Genomic DNA, 23,243 nt, shown 5'->3' with positions numbered 1-23,243 from the left:
CATCTGGTAATTCCTAAAGGAATTCTGATTCGTCTGATTTTTCAACAGACATACTTGAATCTACCAGATTTCTAATTAATACAATTAGATTTTTTCTTAGTGTATAATTGATATTTTTTTATAAAAAAATTGAGACAGCGTAAAATTGAGAACGTGTGACCTTTTCGGACTCTGGCGGAATAGAGGAAGGACACAATAGCGTAAATTTACCTCTCACGTGTATCGAGAAATGGCATTCGGCTCGATTTCCGGCTGCATCCGAGGCGACGTAGCGCACGCTGTGGACGCCGGGATACATCACGTGTCCTGGACCCTATGCGAAATGTACGATAATTAACTTTTCGCGCGATTGCATGCAAATTTCCTTCCAGGAAAATATCTTCTATACACGAAAGGTACACAGGTATACACGGACCAATCTCGCCTCCGCGTCCCGCCGAAAATGAATCTCAATATTTTCTTTTTTTTTCCCATACGATTAGCAAAGCTACTTACTCGCGCGATCCTCGTTTCAATTTGCCTAATCAGATTAACTGTCACAGGTTGCATAATGTCCAGGACCATTTATAACTCGCGCTATCGAGGGAGCGCAAAGCCACCAATTATCCGTGCGCGCTGGTTATCGCGCACAGACAGGGTAATCCCTGTTATTACGTTAATAAAGTACACGTACAACCCTTTTCACGGAAAAACGCCAGAAAGGTAAGAGACGGGAGGAGCGTTGGCCCGACAATGATTAATCGTCCGGCCCCGTAGTTTTTCCTACAAAGATACGCTCGCGAAGAAAATCGCAGATAGCATCTATCGCCGCGTCGCGTAGCAGTCCTCTCGCGAGTCTCGAAACATGAGCGGATAATTAATGGACGGTATCTTTGTTCTCGATATTAATACGCTCCATTGTCGACGGCAAACTTTTAATTAACTTCAAGATCGACGGCGACGCGACCGGAAGGTAAAAAATTTGCGAATTACGGAAAATTGAGCAAATTCGAAGATAGATAATGATATAAAATTTGAATACGCGCTCACGTACCCTCGTCTTATAAACGTGTTCCACCCCGACATTGTCGGTGAAGGTCGGTTCTTGCCAGAATATCAGACGGTTTCGTTCTCCCGGACTCAATCTGACTTCGAAGGACGTGGGGCACATTGTAACCTTAGGATTATCCGTATCTGAAAAAATATCACAGCGTTTTCGGATAATCGAACCTTCTCCTCGAGCATTACCTTTAATTTCGCATAGAAATCCAAGTCGAAATTTTGTTCCTATTTTCAACCTCATTTCTCTCACATTTTATAGATTCTAGAGGATCTCGATGGGTTTAATTTACATAGGAATTGAGTTCCTACTTTGTACCTCAAATAGTAAACGAACAGTTTTCCCACTTGGAGATTTAAATGGCAGCTTCTGACAAAAGTCTGGTCTTTAAATAGGAGTGATTTGACTTGTGTGCTTGAAGTAGATATTAAATTGGAAATGGAGGTGAAAAGTAGGGGGAAAATTCTGACTCGAAAATGCAAAGGGAAGCCGGAATCACGCGGAATAAAACTGGTAATCGATGAAAAGCGAAAACATTCGGACGGGAATGTAAAACGGTTATTTAGCCATTAAGAGTTTCGAAGCTACCGCGTAATTTCCACGAGTTTGTCCGATCGACGCGAGTTTATTCTGCGTAATCGCATATCGACTACGGCGATGCGCCCGGTGCTCCTTCTTCCAGCCGCTGCGTTGCGGAAGGAACTTGCTTAAAGCGAGTTTCACCAACTTTCCGAATGAGTAATTAAGCGGGACGAGACGGGAGTGCACTTTGCCGCGGAAACTAAAGTTTACGGCGTCGAACCGATTCGACGAGTGCCAGCTGATTCCCGTCCCCTGATCAATTGTGGTCCCCTCCCCCTCCCACCGGTGCGAGAAGTTTCTCTTCTTGGGGGAAAAATGGACGAATTTACGGGGAAAAAAGGCATCGATAAAAGAGAACACGTTTCTCGAGGTTCTGAATTAATAAATCTACAAAATCAAAGATTGACTTTACAATCATTTCATTCTTCTCTGTATTTTTATCTATTTTAACTTTTGAAAGAAATATCGGGAATCGGAGCGAGATATCGACCTCGCGTGTTCTCCGAATCAAATTAGGTCGTATTATATATAATTTTCTTCTCGTTTGTATATTTTAATAGAATTTTGCTTTTCGATAACGACATAATTGCTGTATATTTTATCGCTATCCGGTTGTCCGCTCATTTACTTATAAATGCGCGGCCACCGCTATCGCCGTAACGATACTTGGCATAAGAAAAAGGAGCTTGCGAGAGATCTCGAGCGGATTTTATTCCTGTTTCCTTTTATACGCGAGACTTACCGCGTACTCTTATCACAATTCTACAGGTGCTGGTGTAATTAGAGACCGGCGACCACGCCGTAAAGGTAACGACCGTCGTCCCCGCCGGCAGATCCGCTTGCAATTGCTTCGCCCACGGGGGTGAGGCGTGTACGTATCTAAAGAGGGAAAAAAGGAAATGAGAGGCCCCAGCGTATACGTAACTAGCTAAGTGTATACACTTACATCGTTGATATTTAAGTAACATCATCTTGCTTGCATTAAATCGAGAAGCGGAAAGCTACTTATACGGAGGAAATATTAAATATGCATTTATTTTCCAGATTTAAACAAACTACATCGAATAAATATATATTCGTATTATAAACGTATATTCGAAAATTATTTATAAATATACAGGGTGAGTTTTTTATCTTGAGACATCGAAATATCTCGTAGTCTAAAAGATACGATAAAATGTTTCAGACAAAAGTTGTATGGTTTCAAGAGGGACATAAGATGGTGCCACTAGTTTGACCTTAAAGAGTCACCTGAAGGTCACGTGAAGGTCACCTTCAACTTTTTAAATGGGACACCCTATATGCTTTTACATATTCGTGTAGCTCATTTCGAGAGCTTTCCAAAACACTATAATTAAGTTAGTTTTCGTTAAGTACTTTCCGAGTTATGAGGCTTGAAATCATTTCTTAATTTTACATAAACCGTAAAATATTTTGTAAAATATTCATTTTTCGATTATCTTACCTTAATACTTTTATGTACAAAATAATGAGAGGAATCAATTGGTATAAAGAAAACACAGTTATTTTTAAGAAAAAATATGTAATTAATTGCAAATTACATATTTTTTCTTAAAATTAACTATGTGTTTTCTTTATACCAATCTCATTATTTTGTACATAAAATATTCAGGTAAGATAATCGAAAAATGAATATTTTACAAGATATTTTACGGTTTGTGTAAAATTAAGAAATGATTTCAAGCCTCATAACTCGGAAAGTACTTAATGAAAACTAACTTAATTATAGTGTTTTAGAAAGTTCTTGAGATGAGCTACAAGAATATGCAAAAGCATATAGGGTGTCCCGTTTAAAAAGTTGGAGGTGACCTTCACGTGACCTTCAGGTGACTTAAGGTCAAACTAATGGCACCATCTTATGTCCCCCTTGAAACCATACAACTTTTGTCTGAAACATTTTATCGTATCTTTTAGACTTTACGAGATATTTTGATGTCTCAAAATAAAAAACTCACCCTGTATATTCGTATTATAAACGTATATTCGAATTAAATAAATCAGACAAGGAACATTATAAAATAAAAAACATTATAAATAATCGCTGAAATAGTGATATTTCAAGCGAATCGAGCAAGCTGTTGTAAAAGTTTGTTCAGATTTGATTTGAACTTTGCTCCATTATATGGTTACGTATAATTATACACTCCGTATACCACTATAGTTATGTATAATTATATATATTTCTTACCTCCACCAGTTCATGTTGGACTTTGGTTGCGGGAAAGTTACCCGTATAGTGTTTTGCCGAGCCGGCAGTTCGACGTCCATATCCTGGGGGCAGCTCACAAACGGTCGTGGCGTGTCTACGGTGATATAGTCGATTGTGCTGTTAAGTTTCCGATACCGATAGCCCGATTCCCATATCGTAATTACATTGGCGCCTATTTCCCACGCCATCGCGTTGCGCTCTCGCAAGAGGCGTTACTTTAACACGCCGGAAAATATCCCATCGCGTGTGCAAACGTCGTTATATTTTTACATCGTACACGATAATGCAACAATAGTGTTAAATATACAGGGTCCCGAGGAGTACTTTAGTTTTTTTCACATGGACAATTTTTCGATCGATTTGAAGCTGACCTTATTTTTCTCTCAATTAAAACATCGAGCGACTAAATCAAGTTTGTAAATTTTCCCGAGGCATTTTATATTCTATAAAACTTGACGAAATTATTGCATGCATGTAAAGCTATTGTAAACGCGTAATGTCGTTTGATATAAAATAGAAGTAAAAGAAAGAGCTTTAGATGCAGCCGATTAAAATACTTCATTTCAAAGGATGATTTCCGTACATTAGCGAGGGCTGCATATCCGCAAAAAGCCGAAACGGCACGGTAGAAGGATAGAATCAAAATCTCCTTTCCATTAAACGAAACAATTAGCGCCGCGAAGAAGAACCGCGAAAATGTGCGAGGGGATGAAAAAGCGGGCGAAGCGGATGGAAGGAACGGGAGAGAAAGAGCGGGACGTAAAAAGCCGCCGACCCGGAGTAAGCTCGTTAAGGGGCGGCGTTAACGTATGATCTCGTTAGCAGGCAGCCCCTACACAGGAACTTTGTAATATTAAAAGCTGTTTCTGAGTGGAGCATGACTAATTTAACGCGTCCGAGAATTTTCGCCGTTAAATTACTCTAGTCCGGACCGGCGATATTTTACGCTCGATCGGGCCTCGAACATGCTTTCCTTCGTGCATTTATCGGAAAGAACAACCTTAAGAGAAAATCAATCGAAAGTACATAAACGCGCCCTACTCGCGTTATTCCGCTAACGTTCTCTTCCTCGAACAAATGACCCGGGAAAAATGTTGCAGGCGCATCTTAGTTAAATCCCGCTTGTTTCGAAGATAAATTTTAGATAATTTCAGAACAACGATAAAGCGGGAGTAACGATCCGTATTAAAGTATCACCTCTTAACGCAACAGTCAGCTTGTTAAAAATTTTATCGAGTGAACATCTCGATAAAATTTCGCGCAAAGTTACGACGCGAACGAGCGACGCCTGCAGGGTTTTTTCTCGGTAACGGTAGAACTAAGGGAGACCAAGTTACTTGGATTGTAAAGGGAGTCTGTCGCAACTTCGCGCAGACAGATAGGCTCCTTCCCGTTCCATCGGCCGTCGCTAACACACTGTCTCGTGTGCGCCCCTTCTAATCGGAATCCTCCGCGACATCGAACGTGACACTTGGCACCCTGAGGGTAGACGGATGCGCCGGAAGGGTGACCGGGACATCTAATCTGTTCGAGTTTAAAGAATACCGATTGGATAGTACAATTTCGAGAGCTAATTTTATTTTAAGAATATTTCAGATATATAATTTCTATCCGATATATATCGTTCTCTTAGCAATTTTAAATTCCACAATCCTCTCGATTTTTCATGCTTTTTACAAAGCTATATATTTATAATTTAAATTTTGAAAACCAGTTGGTAACAAAGAGAGATTTATTGAAATTGAATAAATACATAAAAAAATAAAAAAAATATATTTTAAGACATAGTTGAAACATATCTTTTTATTTTTTTTTTTAATTCGCTCGAGTTTGGCGCTTAATGGAGTTTACGGTCTACGCGCGATAATTCACACCTCTCCGTGTAAAGGTGGTTCCATGGAGTGACATCCCGATGTCGGCGAAACGCAAGTTTTCCCATCGGGTGCCAACACTAAATCCACATCGCAAGTGCAGTAGTAACTTCCGGCGGTATTGATGCACTCGCCGGTGCAGCCGCCATTTTGGTTTAGACATTCGTTCACATCTTGACATTGCTTTCTGTTTATGCAATTCCATGAAGATGAGAAATTTATCAGAAAAAAATTTTAATCTGTAATTTATCGTTGTAGTAATATTCGTGCTTAGATCTTACCTTGAAATTAACGTGTATCCAGGATGACAAGCGCAAATAAAAGATCCCACGGTATTAATGCACTCTTGATCGCATCCGTCGCGGTGCCACTCGCATTCGTCGATATCTAATATTTTAATAAATTTTCAAATTCAATGTTACACAATTACATGCAAAATGGAAACTGGAATTTCAAAAGGCTACATTATCAAAGTCGATCCATAAGTATTTTTAAGAATTTTACAAAAATGTTTATCGTGAAATTTATTATCGTGAATTATATATAAAGTTTATGGATTGGCTTGAATATACGTCCCTTTATAGATAATACCATTCATATTTTACAATGCCTTATAACTTGCCTACGCATTCGTTCCCTTGCAATTGAAATCCGAGAGGGCACGTGCAATAATACGAACCGGGTGTATTGACGCATTTCTCGCTGCAAGGAGCTCTTTCGATGCATTCGTCGATGTCTGTGCAAAAAGTAAACTCAGTTCAGTACGATTAAGCGATGTCGTTTTTTTTTCTCAGAAAAACCTTTCCGCACGAACCTACACAAGTATCGTTGTGGAATCGATATCCCGTCTCGCACTCGCAACGATAACCACCCGGTATGTTGGTGCATTTGTTGCCCTTGCAGATACCAGTCGCGCATTCGTCGACGTCTAAAAAAGCATACACATCACACATATACACGTACACACATATCGCTTCGTGAAAACTTCAACCGAGCTAAGCGAGTCTAACTTTGTAACAAGCTTCGAAAGTAGAACGCACAACGAAATCGTGTAGCAAAGAGTCACGCGTTATCCCTTATAGTCGTATTTTTCAAAGATGATGATATTATACATTCTTTTTTTCGAGAATTTTAAGGCTAGTAAAATTAATCGAAACGGTGAATTATAAATATAAATTGCAAAAATTAATTAAAGATACTATTCTCCTTTTTTATATTATTTTCTACGCGACTCTTCTCTCACGAACGTCTTGCTAGGAAAAGAAGACTCGTTGAAGAAATAAAAATCTATTCGATGAAAATTACACGTAATATTAATTAATTTTAAATAGCTAATTTTAAAAATATATTTTAAATTTAATAGAATTTAATTTAATAGAAATTTAATTTAATAGAATTTAATTTAATAGAAATTTAATTTAATAGAATTTAATAGAAATTTAATAGAAATTTAATTTAATAGAATTAAATTTAATAAAAGTTTTCTGTGTCTCACTCACCGACGCAAGTAGAATTTATCATCTGAAATCCTTCCTTACATCTGCACTCGTAAGAGCCAGGTTTGTTGACGCAGATATGATCACAATCGTGCTGTCCCTCGCATTCGTCGATGTCGTGACACTCGGAACCATCGATCCCATCTTTTTGAAAACCTTCCTCGCACAAACACATCGCGGTGCCGTTCACCGCGACGCAAATCTGTTCGCAGCCGCCGTTAAGCTCGTCCTGACAAGGATCGGACGGTCGACAGGATCCGTTCCACGGTACGTGACCCGGCAAACATTCGCAGCGAAAAGATCCCATAGTGTTGACGCATGTCGTACCATCACAACCACCGTTATTGCTCGCGCATTCGTCGACGTCGACACAGGTTTTCTCGTCCTGGGACAACTCGTAGCCTGTCGGACAGGAGCAGAAGTGGCCGCCAATAGTGTTAGTGCAGACATGGGAACACTCGCCATTTCGTTCCTGACACTCGTCGATGTCCAGACAGGTGAATCCATCGGTGTGCAAGTAATATCCCTTGCGACAGACGCACATGTAATCGCTCAGCAGGTTGATGCATTCGTGGGTGCAATTGTGACGATCGGTTAAACATTCGTCCACGTCCGCGCACTTCTTCCTATCGTTCGGCATCGGGGCATAACCGGGGGGACACTCGCAACGATAACTGCCCTCGGTGTTCACGCATGTGTGAGAGCAACCCGATTCCACGTCATTCTCAAACTCCTCGCATTCGTCAATATCTTCGCAGGTTTTCAGATCACGTTTCAGGCGGAAACCGAGCGGGCAAGAACAACTGACGCTCGAGATTGCAACTTTGTCGGGATCTTCCTCCTGATGACAGTAGTGAGAACAATTACCGTTGTCGCGCTTGCAGCCGTCCATTAAAACGCAAGTTTGATTATTTCGCTCCAGAATATATTCCGCTGGACACAGACACTGGAAGGAACCTACGAGATTCGCGCACGAATGTGAACATCCCGCGTTCTCGTTCTCGCATTCGTTGATGTCATCGCAGAGAGTTGGATCCTGAGGGTTCTGCGTGAAACCGACGTTGCAGGTGCAGTTGAAAGCGCCCAGAGTGTTCAGACATTGATGGGTACAATTGTCTCGCAATTCCAGACATTCGTCAATGTCCAAGCAGGTCGCATTGTCCTGCGGTGACAGACGATAACCGTCGGGACACTTGCAGATGATCGAGCCCTCTTCGAAGACGCAGATGTCCGAGCATCCGCCATTCTCAATTAAACATCGATTTTTGTGGACGCAGAGAGTATCATCGTCCTGCGACAGAAACATTTCCGCGGGACACGAACATGTCACGTTGCCGTCGTTATCGTGGCATAAATGAGAACAACCGCCGTTATCGATCTTACATCCATCTTCTCGTATGCAAAGCTTCCGATCCTCCGCCAAGGCCATACCAGAGGGACAGGCGCAAGTCACGTTTCCATCCTCGTAATAGCATAGATGGGAACAACCACCGTTATTTTCATTCAGACACTCGTTCTCATACGTACATGTCGCGTTGTCCTCGGACAAGATCAATCCGGGCGGGCACGAGCAGGATGCCTGACCGTTCTCGTGACGACAGAAGTGCGAACACCCTCCGTTGTCGATTGAACACGCATTTATCTCGACGCACGTTTTACCGTCGTCCTTCAACAGCTTGTAGTTGTCGGGACACGCACATTCGACGCTACCTTCCGTGTTCGCGCACAGGTGCGAACACCCTCCATTATTCCGGATACACTCGTTGATGTCCTCGCAAGTCCTACCGTCGTCCTGCAGCTCGTATCCCTCAGGACAAGTGCAATTGAAAGCGCCGTTCGTGTTTAAGCATCCGTGCGAGCAGCCGATATCCTCGAAGGAACACTCATCGATATCCTGGCAATTTTTGCGATCGTTATTTAGTTGAAATCCTGAAGGACACTCGCAACGATAAGCTCCTTCGATATTAACGCAAGCGTGACTGCACGCGTGAGATCCATCGGAACATTCATCCACATCTCGGCAAGTCTTCTCGTCGTCCTGCAACTCGTATCCTTCCGGACAGCCACAACGAATCCGTCCGTCGTTTTGCTCGCATGTATGTGAGCAACCGTGATCCTGGACGCAAGGATCGTCCGACAGTTGCTGGCAGGTCTTAGAGTCTTCCTGTAGACGCCAACCGGAAGGACATTCGCAAAAGTAGGAACCGTTAGTATTAATACAGTCATGAGAACATTTGTGTTCTCGTTCGTCCTGGCACTCATCGATATCCTTGCAGATGTGCTCTTTGTGCGAATACGAATATCCCGCAGGACAGGTGCAATTGTTATTATCTTGAGATTCTGTACACTCGTCCTGGACGATGGCAATACATGTACGATTATCCTCTCCAAGGTCGAATCCTGTCGGACAGGAACACGTGTAAGATCCCTCGAGATTCTTACAATCGTGGCTGCAGGCATTCGCCGTCTCGTCCTCGCATTCGTCCTTATCTTTACATGTGCTGCCGTCCTCGTCCAAAAAGTAACCCGCGAGACATTCGCATCTATAACTGGAACCTGTCGTGATGCATAAGTGCGAGCACAAAGAATCGATGCAGGGATTGATCTTCGCGCAGGTGAGACCATCGTCCTCCAAAGTCCACCCGAAAGGACACGAGCAACGATAGGATGCGTACTCGTTGAGGCACAAATGCGAACACTCGTGATCACCCTCGAGACACTCGTCGATATCTCGGCACTCGTCGTCGTCATCGTCTCGTCTAAGTCCTCGAGAACACATGGGATGTTCACATGTGAGGCCGTCCTCGAGAAGCTTCATATTTCGCGGACAAGCGCACTTATAACTACCGGGAATATTAACGCACTCGTGCGAACAATCGTGCTCCTTTTCGAGACACTCGTTAACATCCGCGCAAGTCGCTCGATCATCCAATAGCTGATATCCGATTGGACAGACGCATCGCGGTCCGTTCTCGGTATCCTCGCAAGTACTTGCAAGAGAGCAAAGGTTGTGGTTGGCGCAGGTCCTCTGTTCCACGCAGGTCGCGTTGTCCACCAGGACGAATCCCAAAGGACACTCGCACGTGTACGCACCGATGGTATTGCGGCAAATGTGGGAACACATGTGTCGAGACTTGTCTGCGCACTCGTCCACGTCCTCACACGTTGCACCATCCTCCGCGAGTTTGTAACCATCGCGACAGGTGCACCGGTAACTGCCCGGCTCGTTCACGCACTCGTGTTGACAGCCGTGCGGTTCATTCTCGACGCACTCGTTTACATCTGAGAAGGAGAATGTCGAGCGAGAGATAATTTTGTATTCGTGAATTCAATTAATAACTCGCGTACGGGAGACGATAAAATCTTCCGTCTCCAAAAGTTTCATCTTATCGGACACCAACACTTACCCACGCACTCGAAATTTTCGTTCCTCCTGAAGCCGTCCTCGCACTTGTGCGGATTCTGTCCAACTTCGGTAATCTCTTCTCCGTAATCATTATCGTTGTCACCGTCGTCCTCGTTGTCGTCCTTGCTCTCATTACCGTAATCTCCTTCTCGAAGGATCTTTGTTACCATGTTTGAATGTACTTTACTTATGCATTTGTACGATCCCACTGTATTCTCGCACTCGGTGTCTTCTGTACAAATCTTTGACGTCGTTTTGCATTCATCAATGTCTGTATAAAACAGATAATTCAAGCCTTATAAATGTTCGTTTTTAGAATCTCAATGAAATTTTGATGAAACGAGAAAGATTTCAAATAATCATATCATTAAATTTTCGATTGCCATTTAAATTTGACGAAGAGAAACTTAATCCACTTATGAAATTGAATTCGTGAGACGTAATTAAACATTTAAAAAATTATTTAATTATAAGATTTAAAATAGTTGAAATAATTATAAAATAATTATAAAATAATCGATAGAAAGTGACACGGAAGATATTTTTGCGTACCTTGACAGGTCTTCCAATCGTCAGTTAGATAAAAGCCATCCGGACAGAGACAGAAGACACTTCCAGGTGTGTTCAAGCACACGTGAGAGCAATTTGCATTATTCAGGGCACACTCGTCAATGTCCTCGCAAGTGTGATTGTCAGCGGCTAATTTGTATCCAGGAATATCCACGCAACTGCACTCGTAATCACCTACGAGATTGCGACAACTGCCTTGGCAAGGTCCGTGTCCATTGTTTGAGAGGCACTCGTTGATATCTGTGATAATTATGGCATCGACACAATTTCATTTATCAAATACAACTTTTGCACAACGTTAAATCAAAAGATAGATTAAATTAAATTAAAGATAAATTAAATTAAATTAAAATACTGATTAAAAAGTTTCATTAAATTACAGGTAGAAAACGTATATTAAAGTTTAAATTGAAAGAATTGGCAAATATTTTTTAAAAATCTCTTTGCTTATGACTAACCTTGGCAAGAGTGACCATCGGTTTCCAGTTGAAAACCACGATGACACTCGCAGGAGTAGGAACCAGGTTCGTTGCGACAGATATCAGTGCATTTCGATATACCTTCGGCACACTCATCAATGTCTAATAAAAAGGAATCGAGAAGAAAAGAAAGGTCAACCAATAATCGCTTTATATAACCGTGCGATGATTAAATTAATTAAATTTCTAAAGATTGATGTATATATATTGTTTCCGCTCTTTCTTTCTGCCGAGATTGAACAATTAATGCAACTTTGATGCTGATGAAATGATAAAGTTAGGAAATTAAACAACGAATTTATGTCTGCTGCTAAAAGATTATAATGTAATGATAAACAGTTTCCTTTGAAACATTCATCTACGGTCGCGCCATGTCGATATTTATCATCATTTTATCGCAGCGCGAAATTTAATAACAATAATTGTGTATTATCGATACACGCTGGGAGATCGCGTGCTATAACGTTGGAGCCGCGTTGATCGAGCAATCATCGAGCTCAAACGCGATATGATTCGCAAACATACTGCATATTGCAACCGATAGAGTAAAAGCAGAAAACCGGTAAACGTAGAGAAATGTTCGAGCCAATAACAGCTTTTAAACTCGATCTCGGGCACGACATCCGACTCTTAAATAATCCGATACGTGTCAATACCGATAATTCCATTATTAAGGCGATGTTTATGTCGACATCCATGTATTCGCGATTGAAATTGCGCTCGTCGTATGTACATCTGCTGGAAATCATTTTCACCGAACGAATATCGCCCTTTATTCTCTCTCACGTCTAGATCGGATAAATTTAAGAACGGTGAATGTGCGGTGCAAAAATAGGACGTTGAAGGAATATCGGAAATGGCGAATACAAACGAATCGATAGAGACGGGCAGTCGATACAAAAAAGGTATATGCGAATTTCAGGACGAAAATATCAGATATATCGAGATACGTGAGTTTGATTTGCCCTCAAAAAATATGAGAACGTTGGATATGCAATACGATAAGTCTACATATGCGGAGCACTATGTAAGGCGTATGGATTACCTATACAGAAGGATCCTTTAGCTCGAAAGCCATCGAAACAGGAACACTTTATACCGGTTGGAGTATCCTCGCACACGTGTTCGCATTCACCTGTTCCCTCATCGCAACGTTTCACCTTTTCGATCGACAGTTCTAGACAGTAAACATACACTTGACAATAGATATTTTTAACAATAGATTTCTCGTATATTATAAGGAAAATTATGCCGATGCATAAAAAGATACGTTTTCTTATTTATTGTATCATGCGATTATTTATGCAAAAAAAATTTCTAATTTGACTTACGATTTTTTCTCACGCATCTCGGACGACGTCCGCTCCAAGTGCCGTTCTTGCAAAAAAGTCTATCCGTCGAATCCATAAACTCGTAACCGTACTCGCACTCGTAAATCGCAACGGGGTCTTCATTGTATGGCGGCAGTAGCTTCTTCCTTCTACAAAACAATGCATTCTATTATTAGAATATCTTTGAATAACGTATCGTTCTGAAAGGAACTGCGGAAAGAAACATACAGTAGCTATAAAAGATTAAAATAATAAAAAATTGGCATTTCCTTCGCGATTTCTTTATCAAAATTAATTTTTTTAAATTCATTTTGGACTAGGAATTATCTTAATCGATGCGAATACCAACCTGGTGTACTTGGCGAGATATGCGTTTTCGATCGAAGGCACCTTGAGTTTCTTTCGGGGGGTTTTTGCGAAACAGCTGACGACGTCCAATTGAGACAACACAGTTTCATTTAGCTTCTTCGCTGCAGATAGTTTTGACAAGGATTTCGCGCGCGCTGGCTTCTTTCTTCTCCTCTCCTTATTCGTGCTGTCCCTCGTGATTCTGCGTTTTCTTAATTTATGTATCTCATCCGTCTTTAGATGTTTCTTCGTGATTTGTAGCTCGCTCTCGTCCGAAACGATTGGTTGATCGTAAAACATACGGGCGTCCAGCAGGGGATGGTATTCTTTATCGAATTCTATATACAATGTATCATTAAATCGCTTCTCGTGTCAAATAATGTAATATAATATATGCTTAGTAATACGTAGCCGTGATTAATTAATTGAAATATTCAAGTGAGAAAGAAATAATACGTTGCACCCTTATTATACAGATAAATAAAATATTCATCTAGCTTGATTATAATTAAAGGGAATTTTAATTAAATTCTCGTCATTCATACGCGCTCATCGCGAATGGATTTTAAATAGAATATTTCACCGGGAGCAAAAATGTTTCCAGAGATACTCGAGTAGCGTATCGCGAGCGGAGAAAGACGCGAGGATTAATTTCACCGAATATATATATACGATGATTCTATGCGCTGCATACTTTTACCGTGCATCAGAGATGAGATCGCCGTCGAATGAATATCCTTTACGCGTTCCTGTATCAAACGAATGACATACAAAGTGATGGAATACGTGTGATTCACGTTGATCCGTCAAAAGCAGTCTCTATAAAAATTTACACCGTCCTACACCTATTTAATCAAGAGACACGCAATATCGCGAGACAAAAAATATTTCCAATTCGTTTATCAAGCATCGAAAAATTTTGACGATGAGACTTTTGATCCTGCGATCTTTTATGGACAGTCATCAGTTTTCGATCATCTCTCGCGAGCAATTCAGAGGCATCCGTGTCTGAACAAACGCAGGCTCTTTTAGTGTTCCATCAACGTGCATCCTGACCAAATCCACGGAATATATATATATATATGTGTGTGTGCGCGCGTATGACTTGGCGGTTCATCTCCATCGGGGCGAATGCGAGCTATGCCGTGTCGGCGAATTTCGTGCCGCCGATAGCACGCGCGATGGAACGAGACGCGTTCCTGAAACTCCGAAATGCCACCCCCGCGAATTTTCCCCGGAATCCCAGCCGGGCTTGCCGGTCCACGATGTTGTAGGGCAGCGAGATAGAGATGATTAGATTCACACAATCGGCATAATTATAATCGTCAATCTAAGTAACCGAGTATTATATTATAACATCATTGAGATTTTTGATACATATTAAACAAGATAAGATTAATTTGTTTGATAATGCAATGGTAAAAAAACTATAACGAGATAATAGGTGCTTTCCATTTACATCAAAACTCAGATAAATCTCACTTTTGTCTTTCTTTAACATGAATGTTGAAGAAAGACAGAAGTGAGATTTATCTGAGTTTTGATGTAAATGGAAAGCACCTATTTTCTGTCTCTTCTCTTTCGCTCTTTTCATTTTTTATTTCAATTAAAAAGTTGTTTATTGATTTTTCTTAAATTTTTCTTTACTATTAATTTTTTTCTTAAATTTTTGATTTTTCTTTAATTAAAAAGTTGTTTATTTCAATTGAAAAGTTGTTTATTGATTTTTCAATTAAAAACTTGTTTATTGATTTTTCAAAAAACTATAATCATGAGATACTCTCTGTCTCTTCTCCTTCGCCCTTTTCATTTTTTATTTCAATTAAAAAGTTGTTTATTGATTTTTCTTAAATTTTTCTTTACTATTAATTTTTTTCTTAAATTTTTGATTTTTCTTTAATTAAAAAGTTGTTTATTTCAATTGAAAAGTTGTTTATTGATTTTTCAATTAAAAAGTTTATTGATTTTTCAAAAAACTATAATCATGAGATACTCTCTGTCTCTTCTCCTTCGCTCTTTTCATTTTTTATTTCAATTAAAAAGTTGTTTATTGATTTTTCTTAAATTTTTCTTTACTATTAATTTTTTTTTATTTTTGATTTTTCTTTAATTAAAAAGTTGTTTATTTCAATTGAAAAGTTGTTTATTGATTTTTCAATTAAAAAATTGTTTATTGATTTTTCAAAAAACTATAATCATGAGATACTCTCTGTCTCTTCTCCTTCGCTCTCTTCATTTTTTATTTCAATTAAAAAGTTGTTTATTGATTTTTCTTAAATTTTTCTTTACTATTATTTTTTACTTAAATTTTTGATTTTTCTTTAATTAAAAAGTTGTTTATTTCAATTGAAAAGTTGTTTATTGATTTTTCAAAAAACTATAATCATGAGATACTCTCTGTCTCTTCTCCTTCGCTCTTTTCATTTTTTATTTCAATTAAAAAGTTGTTTATTTCAATTGAAAAGTTGTTTATTGATTTTTCAATTAAAAAGTTTATTGATTTTTCGAAAAACTATAATCATGAGATACTCTCTGTCTCTTCTCTTCCGCTCTTTTCATTTTTTATTTCAATTAAAAAGTTGTTTATTGATTTTTCTTTATTATTAATTTTTTTCTTAAATTTTTAATTTTTCTTTAATTAAAAAGTTGTTTATTTCAATTGAAAAGTTGTTTATTGAGTTTTCAATTAAAAATTTGTTTATTGATTTTTCAAGATTTTGAGAAGAGGCGCGAAGAATAGGCGACACCCTATATATATATCCGTGGTATCGGGAGCAGTGCCAACCCTCCCGGCTTAAGATATGCCGATAACTTGAGCATCGGTGAAAATTGAATCCTCTAGTAAAGTCGTGTTTCCACAAATCATAAGAACGGGCGTCTCGGGTAAATTGTTCTTGAAAACTTTCGAGACTTTCTGACATATAATTGGTAGGACCACGGTTTTAAATATACGTAATTCCAATTCTCCAACTTGGATTATATCGCGATACCGAGATCCGATGGAACGGTACAGATAGCATTTATTAATTTTGCAAAAAATGCGCGATTTTTTATTTATCCTCTTTTAAATATCTACGCGTGTAATAATTATACCGTCAAGAGAGAAATATCGCTTTTTTCAGTACCTTTGTTTAGCGGCTACGTTAAAATTGATTTTATTTCTCGGATTAAATCAACGATAAGATCGCGAGACATCGAATAACAAAGTAGCGAATTTAGTCATCCTCCGATTATCTCCACCTATCGATCGGAAGCTCGATCGTCTCGATTGAATAAGCAAACCGCCGCTCGCTGTTATAGTTAAGAGCGAGTTTGATGCCACGAGTCCCCTTTATTTCGACAGCTCGATGTCTCGTGTTAAACGGATTTGTCCGTCACTCTATTGAACACGTGCGTCGAGGCTTCACAGCCGCCAGGCTGACGAGGAGTTAAGTCCCTTTCATGCGAATAATTGACTTATGTCGATCAAATTAGTATAATGCCGCGTAGCCATGGACTACGACATTATGGGATACGTGATACGTGCAAGTCGTTCCTTTATTTGAATCGTAAAACTAGTTTGAAGAAACTTTACCTGCACATGTGCAAATTGAATGTACGATGCGAATAAAATTGATATCGACCAGATAAGAATAATGAGGGAGTAATGGGCTTAAATGGTAAAAAATATCCCTCGAACAGCAGAGAGACGTCTTTTCTGCTAAAAAAAAAGTATATTTTTCCCCGATGATATTGTTCGTGTGTTGTTGCAATTATCGAGGATGCAATATGCGAATACTTGGATGGAAATGTGCATAATCAGAGGGACGCGATTATTCATAATGAGTACGTTCCATGGATGAAAGGACGTCAAAGAGCTGGCAACGCGTAATCGCGTAAAGTGATTGATATTAGACTCGCGCGTTTCGCATTCCTAATTAATTCCGACGAGAGAGACCTTAAAATGGGATACAGTCCGCGAGGATCTTACCGCGAGGCACGCATTTCGGACTAGGATGATCCCAATTCCCATTTTTGGTACAAGTCAGTACTTTGTAACCCTTGAGTTGACGGTCCGAATTGCAAAAGAATGCAGCTTGCAGAGTACCATCCTTCATCCTCCGTTTCACTATCCCTCCTTGCACTCGCCGTATCGGAGGACAAGAGCCGAGAATTCCTGAAAGCGAAACAAAGAATTTTACTGGAGTGAATCGCGATGAATAGAAACTATAACGACACCTCGAATCGACCAAAATTATTAAGCTTCTCCGGTATTATTAAAGATAGTATTTAATCATACAAACAAATTAAATCATGCAAATGTAATAATGAAAGAATTAAATTCTATAGAATTACGTATAATTTTTATTCTTAATGGATGAAATTTTCTGAGGTTTAATCGATGAAGGTTCGACAAACTTGACTTTTATTTATTTTTGCCGAAGGCAATTTTTTGACGATTATTTATATCGGTATTGCGTGATCGTGTCTACTGTCGGTGCGCGTGTGGCAACGAGTCCTGCGACAGGAGAAAAAGGAAAAGACGTGTGTCAAGCGCATGGGAGATCTTGCGGTCGCGCAAGCACAGTGACGCGGGATTAAAATTGAATAATTCCACGGTAACATAATATACGGTCACGCCGTGACGTCCAGTGTGTGCGCTTCCGCCGCAAAAATTTTACCGTAGGGCCACCGGATGCATGGTGATGCGATGGCCGTCAACGAGGCGAACGTGGCCGGCGCAAAATGCGTCTCTCTCTCTCTCTCTCTCTCTCTCTCTTTCTCTTTGCGTCTCTCGGGGCGCGAATCGCAGAACCGAATGGCTCGCGTCTAGTTCGTATAAAGTGCCTCGAAGCTAGAGAAGGTACTCGGAATTTCTGTCCGCGCATTTTCCGTTAATTTTTCATTTGCAAAAATTCACATTTTAATTACAAATTATTTATATTACGTTGAATACGTAAAGGACTTTTCAAAGGGGATTTCGGTTTTACGAGTACAAGTGGATGACAAACCGGCTTTGTTTCATTTATCTGTATTTCATTAAATTTTTATTTATTTATCGAGAAATTTACATGGCAGAAATTTGTGAAATTTTCAATGAGGAAAATATCTATGAGTCTTTGAAAAATGAGCCTTTCTAAAATATTTTTTGCTCGCTCCGAGCAAAATATCCTGCGTCCTGGGCCTTTCGTGAAGTCCATCGACCAGTGATGTTAAACGACCACTAGTAAAACTCGAGTATTGCGGTTTACCTGTCTCTCGCTATTATAAAGTGCATCGTAAATTGTCGTAAACATACTGCGAACACCGTGGCACAACGTACTGCATCTCAAGATCCTAACTTTCTCCAGTATATTTAAGTTCTCTTATTAATTTATCGTCCCTTCAAAAGCAGCCGCTTCTCTCTCTCTCTAATGACTTGTAATAACTTATAAAAGGAGATGTTTAATCGAGTAATCTTTAACCAAATTTCAATTCGAGAGTTTAAATTCGAATCAATCGAATTAAAGAGCTTAATTTTATTTCTTGAGGAATTCAAACGCGTCCATAATCCGATGGAAAACAGGCTAGTTTAATTAATGGATCGCAAATTCCGTTTTTCAAGTACGTTAAAAAATTCAAAGAGTAATATTCACCTCGCCCCCGGGCCCCCAAAGCTGTTAAATTACCTGAAATCTAGCGCTGTCGAAACGCCAACTTTGCCGAGGGTTATAAGACGTGACGCAGCCTTCGGCGGGATTAACGAAGAATTAAACGCTTAATTAATGTAACTTGCGGACCTCAATTTATGTAATTGACTAGTGGCGAGTGAGTCAGTTTCCCTCTCACGCGCGTATGGGAACGAGAATTATTCATGTCACTCGGGATTATTGGCTTACTTCTGATTTGCATAGATCGATAAATCGAGACTACAAGATCAAGAGGCGAGTCATCCATTTTTTAATCGAGTCAACGTTCCTCCGAGTTCCTCGATATAATGCGCGGGAAAAAATATGAAAAATATCTCTTCCTTTGCCCAAATTAATACGCCAAGTTTGACGTATCGATACGCACGACATGAAAACGAAAAGGAATCACGAGAGCCGTGTATCACAATTTACAGCTTCGATTCTCCCCGTCACGTACTCTTGGCGTACGTTACTTTTTATTCGCGGGGTGATCTATCGGCCTCGCGAGGTATCGATCCTTTTTGCTCAAACACCGTGTACGCGGGGCTTGTTTCGAGTGGCTCTCGTATGTGCAAACGACGCGCGCGATCAATGATCTCGGCTCCTCCGGTGTCAACGACTTTGACAGCGCGTCGCGCCAAGTAAAGGACGGTTGGTCACGCGCGTCCATTAAGGCCCCCATGCACGATCGAAATCGCAGAGATTCGACGCGTCTGTCTGCCTCTTAACGATATCCACATAGCGATCCCACCCACCCACCCGTCATGCTCCTCGAACACAATCGTTGCGGATGTTGCAGCGGAAGGAGAGGGAAAAGGAGAGAGAGGAAGAGAGGATCCTATCGAGACGCGCCGGATATATTTAAATAAAGAATCGACGGCGTTTTAACGTGCTGTCGGGAAAGCTCGCTATCGGATACATATCCGGATAGCCAGATGAGTAATACCGAGCGAGACAGATGCTGTTGGCGAAAGATGAAAGCTATTTGTTTGAAAGCAACGATATCGCCGGCAAAAACGCATCGCGTACAAATTCGTCCGAGCAGCCTCGTCTCTTGTTATCACGAAACATTTATTTTATATTTCGTATCCTTTCTTCGCAAACATTTTCGCCGTCAGCGTAAAAGTAAATAATCATGTACGTGCATAATTCACGTTTCACATTACAACTAGTTTTATCTCTCGCCACGTATACTCGGTAAGCTCGTACAAAAGCAAATGTTTGCTTTAAGCACAAGGATATATAATTTATATTTTTATCATTTATAATTTTTTTCAAGCATTTGCTTTGATAAATAAAAGCACTTACACAGGGTGGCCCACGTAAAACGTTACAAATTTATATCTCGGAAACGAAGCAATTTAGAGAAAAATGTTTCAGACAAAAGTTGTATGGTTTCAAAGGGAACATAAGATGGTGTCACTAGTTTGACCTTGAAGAGTCACCTGAAGATCACGTGAAGGTCACTTCCAACTTTTTAAATGGGATACCCTATATGCTTTTATATATTCTTGTAACTCATCTCGAGAGCTTTCCAAAATATTATAATTAAGTTAGTTTTCATTAAGTACTTTCCGAGTTATGAGGCTTGAAATAATTTCTTAATTTTACATAAACCGTAAAGTATCTTGTAAAATATTCATTTTTCGATTATCTTACCTTAATAGTTTTATGTACAAAATAATGAGAGGAATCAATTGGTGTAAAGAAAACACATAATTGTTTCGAAAGAAAAAAATGTAATTTGCAATTAACAATTACATTTTTTTTTCAAAACAATTATGTGTTTTCTTTACACCAATTGATTCCTCTCATTATTTTGTACATAAAAGTATTAAGGTAAGATAATCGAAAAATGAATATTTTACAAGATATTTTACGGTTTATGTAAAATTAAGAAATGATTTCAAGCCTCATAACTCGGAAAGTACTTAATGAAAACTAACTTAATTATAATGTTTTGGAAAGCTCTCGAGATGAGCTATAAGAATATGCAAAAGCATATAGGGTGTCCCATTTAAAAAGTTGGAGGTGACCTTCACGTGATCTTCAGGTGACTCTTCAAGGTCAAACTAATGGCACCATCTTATGTCCCCCTTGAAACCATACAACTTTTGTCTGAAACATTTTTCTCTAAATTGCTTCGTTTCCGAGATATAAATTTGTAACACTTTACGTGGGCCACCCTGTATAAGTATATACGTGTATCGCCCTTACTTGGTGCATTCGCGCAAGAATTCGAGTGACGTGCGGAAAAAGTGTATTTAATTCTCAGTCCATTCGCATAAAAGTGTCGACTTTCATCTTGTTCGCAGTGGCTGCGATCGAATCTCTCTCCATCGCCGAGAGAAATATAGCGCGAATAAGAGGAAAAAAATGACCCGTCTAAATTATTCGTCGCGTTTCCGTAAACAGCAATCTTTTTTCCAGGGGAGATGGACCTCCCTCGGACGGACAAAGTCCGGAATATCGGTCACGTCGATTTATTCGCGGCCATACAACTTCTCGCCTCGACCGGACTGACGTCGGTCGAGCAATTTCGCCGCAACAGGAACAACGTTTTCCCATTTGGCGATCCAAAACCGAAAGACAGTGCGGCGTCGTCCTTCCTTCCTTCCTTCCTTCCTTCCCCGTGAATTTTTCACCCGATAAATCTGTCGTCGCCAGGTTTCGCGCTACCCGGGAATAAGTAATGACGCATTTCGCGAAGCGAAACGGCTTCTCCCCGACTGTCTCCCTCGCGTCGAACTCAAGTTTGCGCTTCAAATTGGCTGGAACTATATATGGATTTTCTAATAGCGTCTTCTCCACCGATCTCTGTCCCCCTACTTCTCCGATATCTCTAGACTTTCGTGATTATACGAGCAGAGTCGAGGAGATATCCCTACTCCGATCAATTGTTTCGTATCTCCCTTCCGTCTGATTCTCCCATCTCCAGCGCCGCGTAATTATCTCGATTAATCAGAGTAAGAAAGCTCGTAGATCGCGCATGATTGATGTCGCTTGAAAACGTGAGCAATCTTTCACAAGAGCGAAGAATTCCTATCGGCGCGTCTGATCTTTCGTCAGCGAAACTCGTCAGCAGCGAGTCAGATGCGAATCTCGCTGGCAAAGGAGAACATAGAGATATACAGTCTCGCGTACATCATCTCCGAGAGAGCTTTTCCAGAAACGACGACGTCTAATGTCGGAAACTGCTTTTAAGACGGCACGGAACTTTTCTCCCGGAGAAAGACTGGCCACTGACACAGTTCTATCGAATTACTCGCCAAAGCCGCAAAAGGATGTTTCGCGACGTCATTTATTGTAAAAGAGCAAACGGTACGACGACTGCGGAAATCGATCGCATGTTTCGAATTCGCAAGACCGTTTATTTTAACTATAACGGATACTACTCTCTAAAAGTGAATCAGTGTATTATCATTGAAAAACAGTAGATAGTAACTGATTACAGCAGTTATAAGTACAGCACTGTAAATCAGTGATATTTTATTGAAAGAATCAGTTAATAATTTTGACTGTTTCAATCAGTAATATTTCTCAATATCAGTAATATTTCTTTCGTTATTGTCAGTAATATTAAACTACAATTCATCTCTCTATCTATTTCATATAAAATTAAAAATTTTATTTATATTTACTAAATATTTATTATATTAAAAATTTTATTTTATTTATATATGTTACATGCATATTGAATTTGTTATTTTAAATAGATAACGAACGAATAATTTTCATTAAGTCGCCAGACATTTATTTGTCCGATTTATAAAGATCGATTTAATATCTGAAGCCTCTCTATTGAGATTGTATCAGAAATTAAATCGAAATAATACTTCTAATTTTAAATGTCACTCTTTGCAAACTTTATATAATTCTTATGACTAAAATTAAATACGAGAGAGATAGCGATCGTAGCGGTAAACGAACGAGCTAGCGATTACTGGTTTTACAGTGAAATTTACTGGTTTTACAGTGAATTTTATTTTAACTGACCATAATCAGTGAGATATAAGATAAAATAACAAAAAAATAAGCGTTTCCACTGAAGATCAGTAAAATACTCACTGATTCTCAGTGAAATCTTATTTTACTGTTTAAATTAGTGATATTTTCACTGATTCACTTGTAGAGAGTAGCTACGCGTTCATGTCGCGTTATTGACGGATCACCTGCTCAGAAACTCCTCTAAAATACTGGTCAGGGTTTGGATTATAGAGCTCGCGCTCTAATCGCTTTCCCT

General features: G+C 39.7%; 1 protein-coding gene across 1 annotated transcript in view; it reads right to left on the bottom strand.

Moving 5' to 3' along the window:
* Nucleotides 1-23,243, bottom strand: part of LOC145959591 (uncharacterized) — a 37,745-nt gene that overhangs the window by 8,706 nt on the left and 5,796 nt on the right. Inside the window, exons 3-19 of the mRNA XM_083078581.1 lie at nucleotides 17,323-17,508; nucleotides 13,354-13,690; nucleotides 13,005-13,153; nucleotides 12,719-12,850; nucleotides 11,653-11,775; nucleotides 11,177-11,434; nucleotides 10,626-10,895; nucleotides 7,222-10,500; nucleotides 6,537-6,650; nucleotides 6,345-6,458; nucleotides 6,004-6,109; nucleotides 5,726-5,909; nucleotides 5,189-5,375; nucleotides 3,831-3,945; nucleotides 2,364-2,500; nucleotides 1,034-1,173; nucleotides 211-313 (exon numbers count right to left, since the gene is read on the bottom strand). Of these exons, the coding sequence (XP_082934707.1) occupies nucleotides 211-313; nucleotides 1,034-1,173; nucleotides 2,364-2,500; nucleotides 3,831-3,945; nucleotides 5,189-5,375; nucleotides 5,726-5,909; nucleotides 6,004-6,109; nucleotides 6,345-6,458; nucleotides 6,537-6,650; nucleotides 7,222-10,500; nucleotides 10,626-10,895; nucleotides 11,177-11,434; nucleotides 11,653-11,775; nucleotides 12,719-12,850; nucleotides 13,005-13,153; nucleotides 13,354-13,690; nucleotides 17,323-17,508 (5,934 nt within the window). The remainder of the gene's footprint in view (nucleotides 1-210; nucleotides 314-1,033; nucleotides 1,174-2,363; nucleotides 2,501-3,830; nucleotides 3,946-5,188; nucleotides 5,376-5,725; nucleotides 5,910-6,003; nucleotides 6,110-6,344; nucleotides 6,459-6,536; nucleotides 6,651-7,221; nucleotides 10,501-10,625; nucleotides 10,896-11,176; nucleotides 11,435-11,652; nucleotides 11,776-12,718; nucleotides 12,851-13,004; nucleotides 13,154-13,353; nucleotides 13,691-17,322; nucleotides 17,509-23,243) is intronic.

The sequence above is a fragment of the Camponotus vicinus genome, unplaced genomic scaffold (genome assembly GCF_025532165.1).
Source record: "Camponotus vicinus isolate PSW18456_S1 unplaced genomic scaffold, iyCamVici1.0 SCAF_1, whole genome shotgun sequence".
NCBI classification, from domain to species: Eukaryota; Metazoa; Arthropoda; class Insecta; order Hymenoptera; family Formicidae; genus Camponotus; species Camponotus vicinus.
This window is presented reverse-complemented; position numbering and strand designations above follow the sequence as displayed.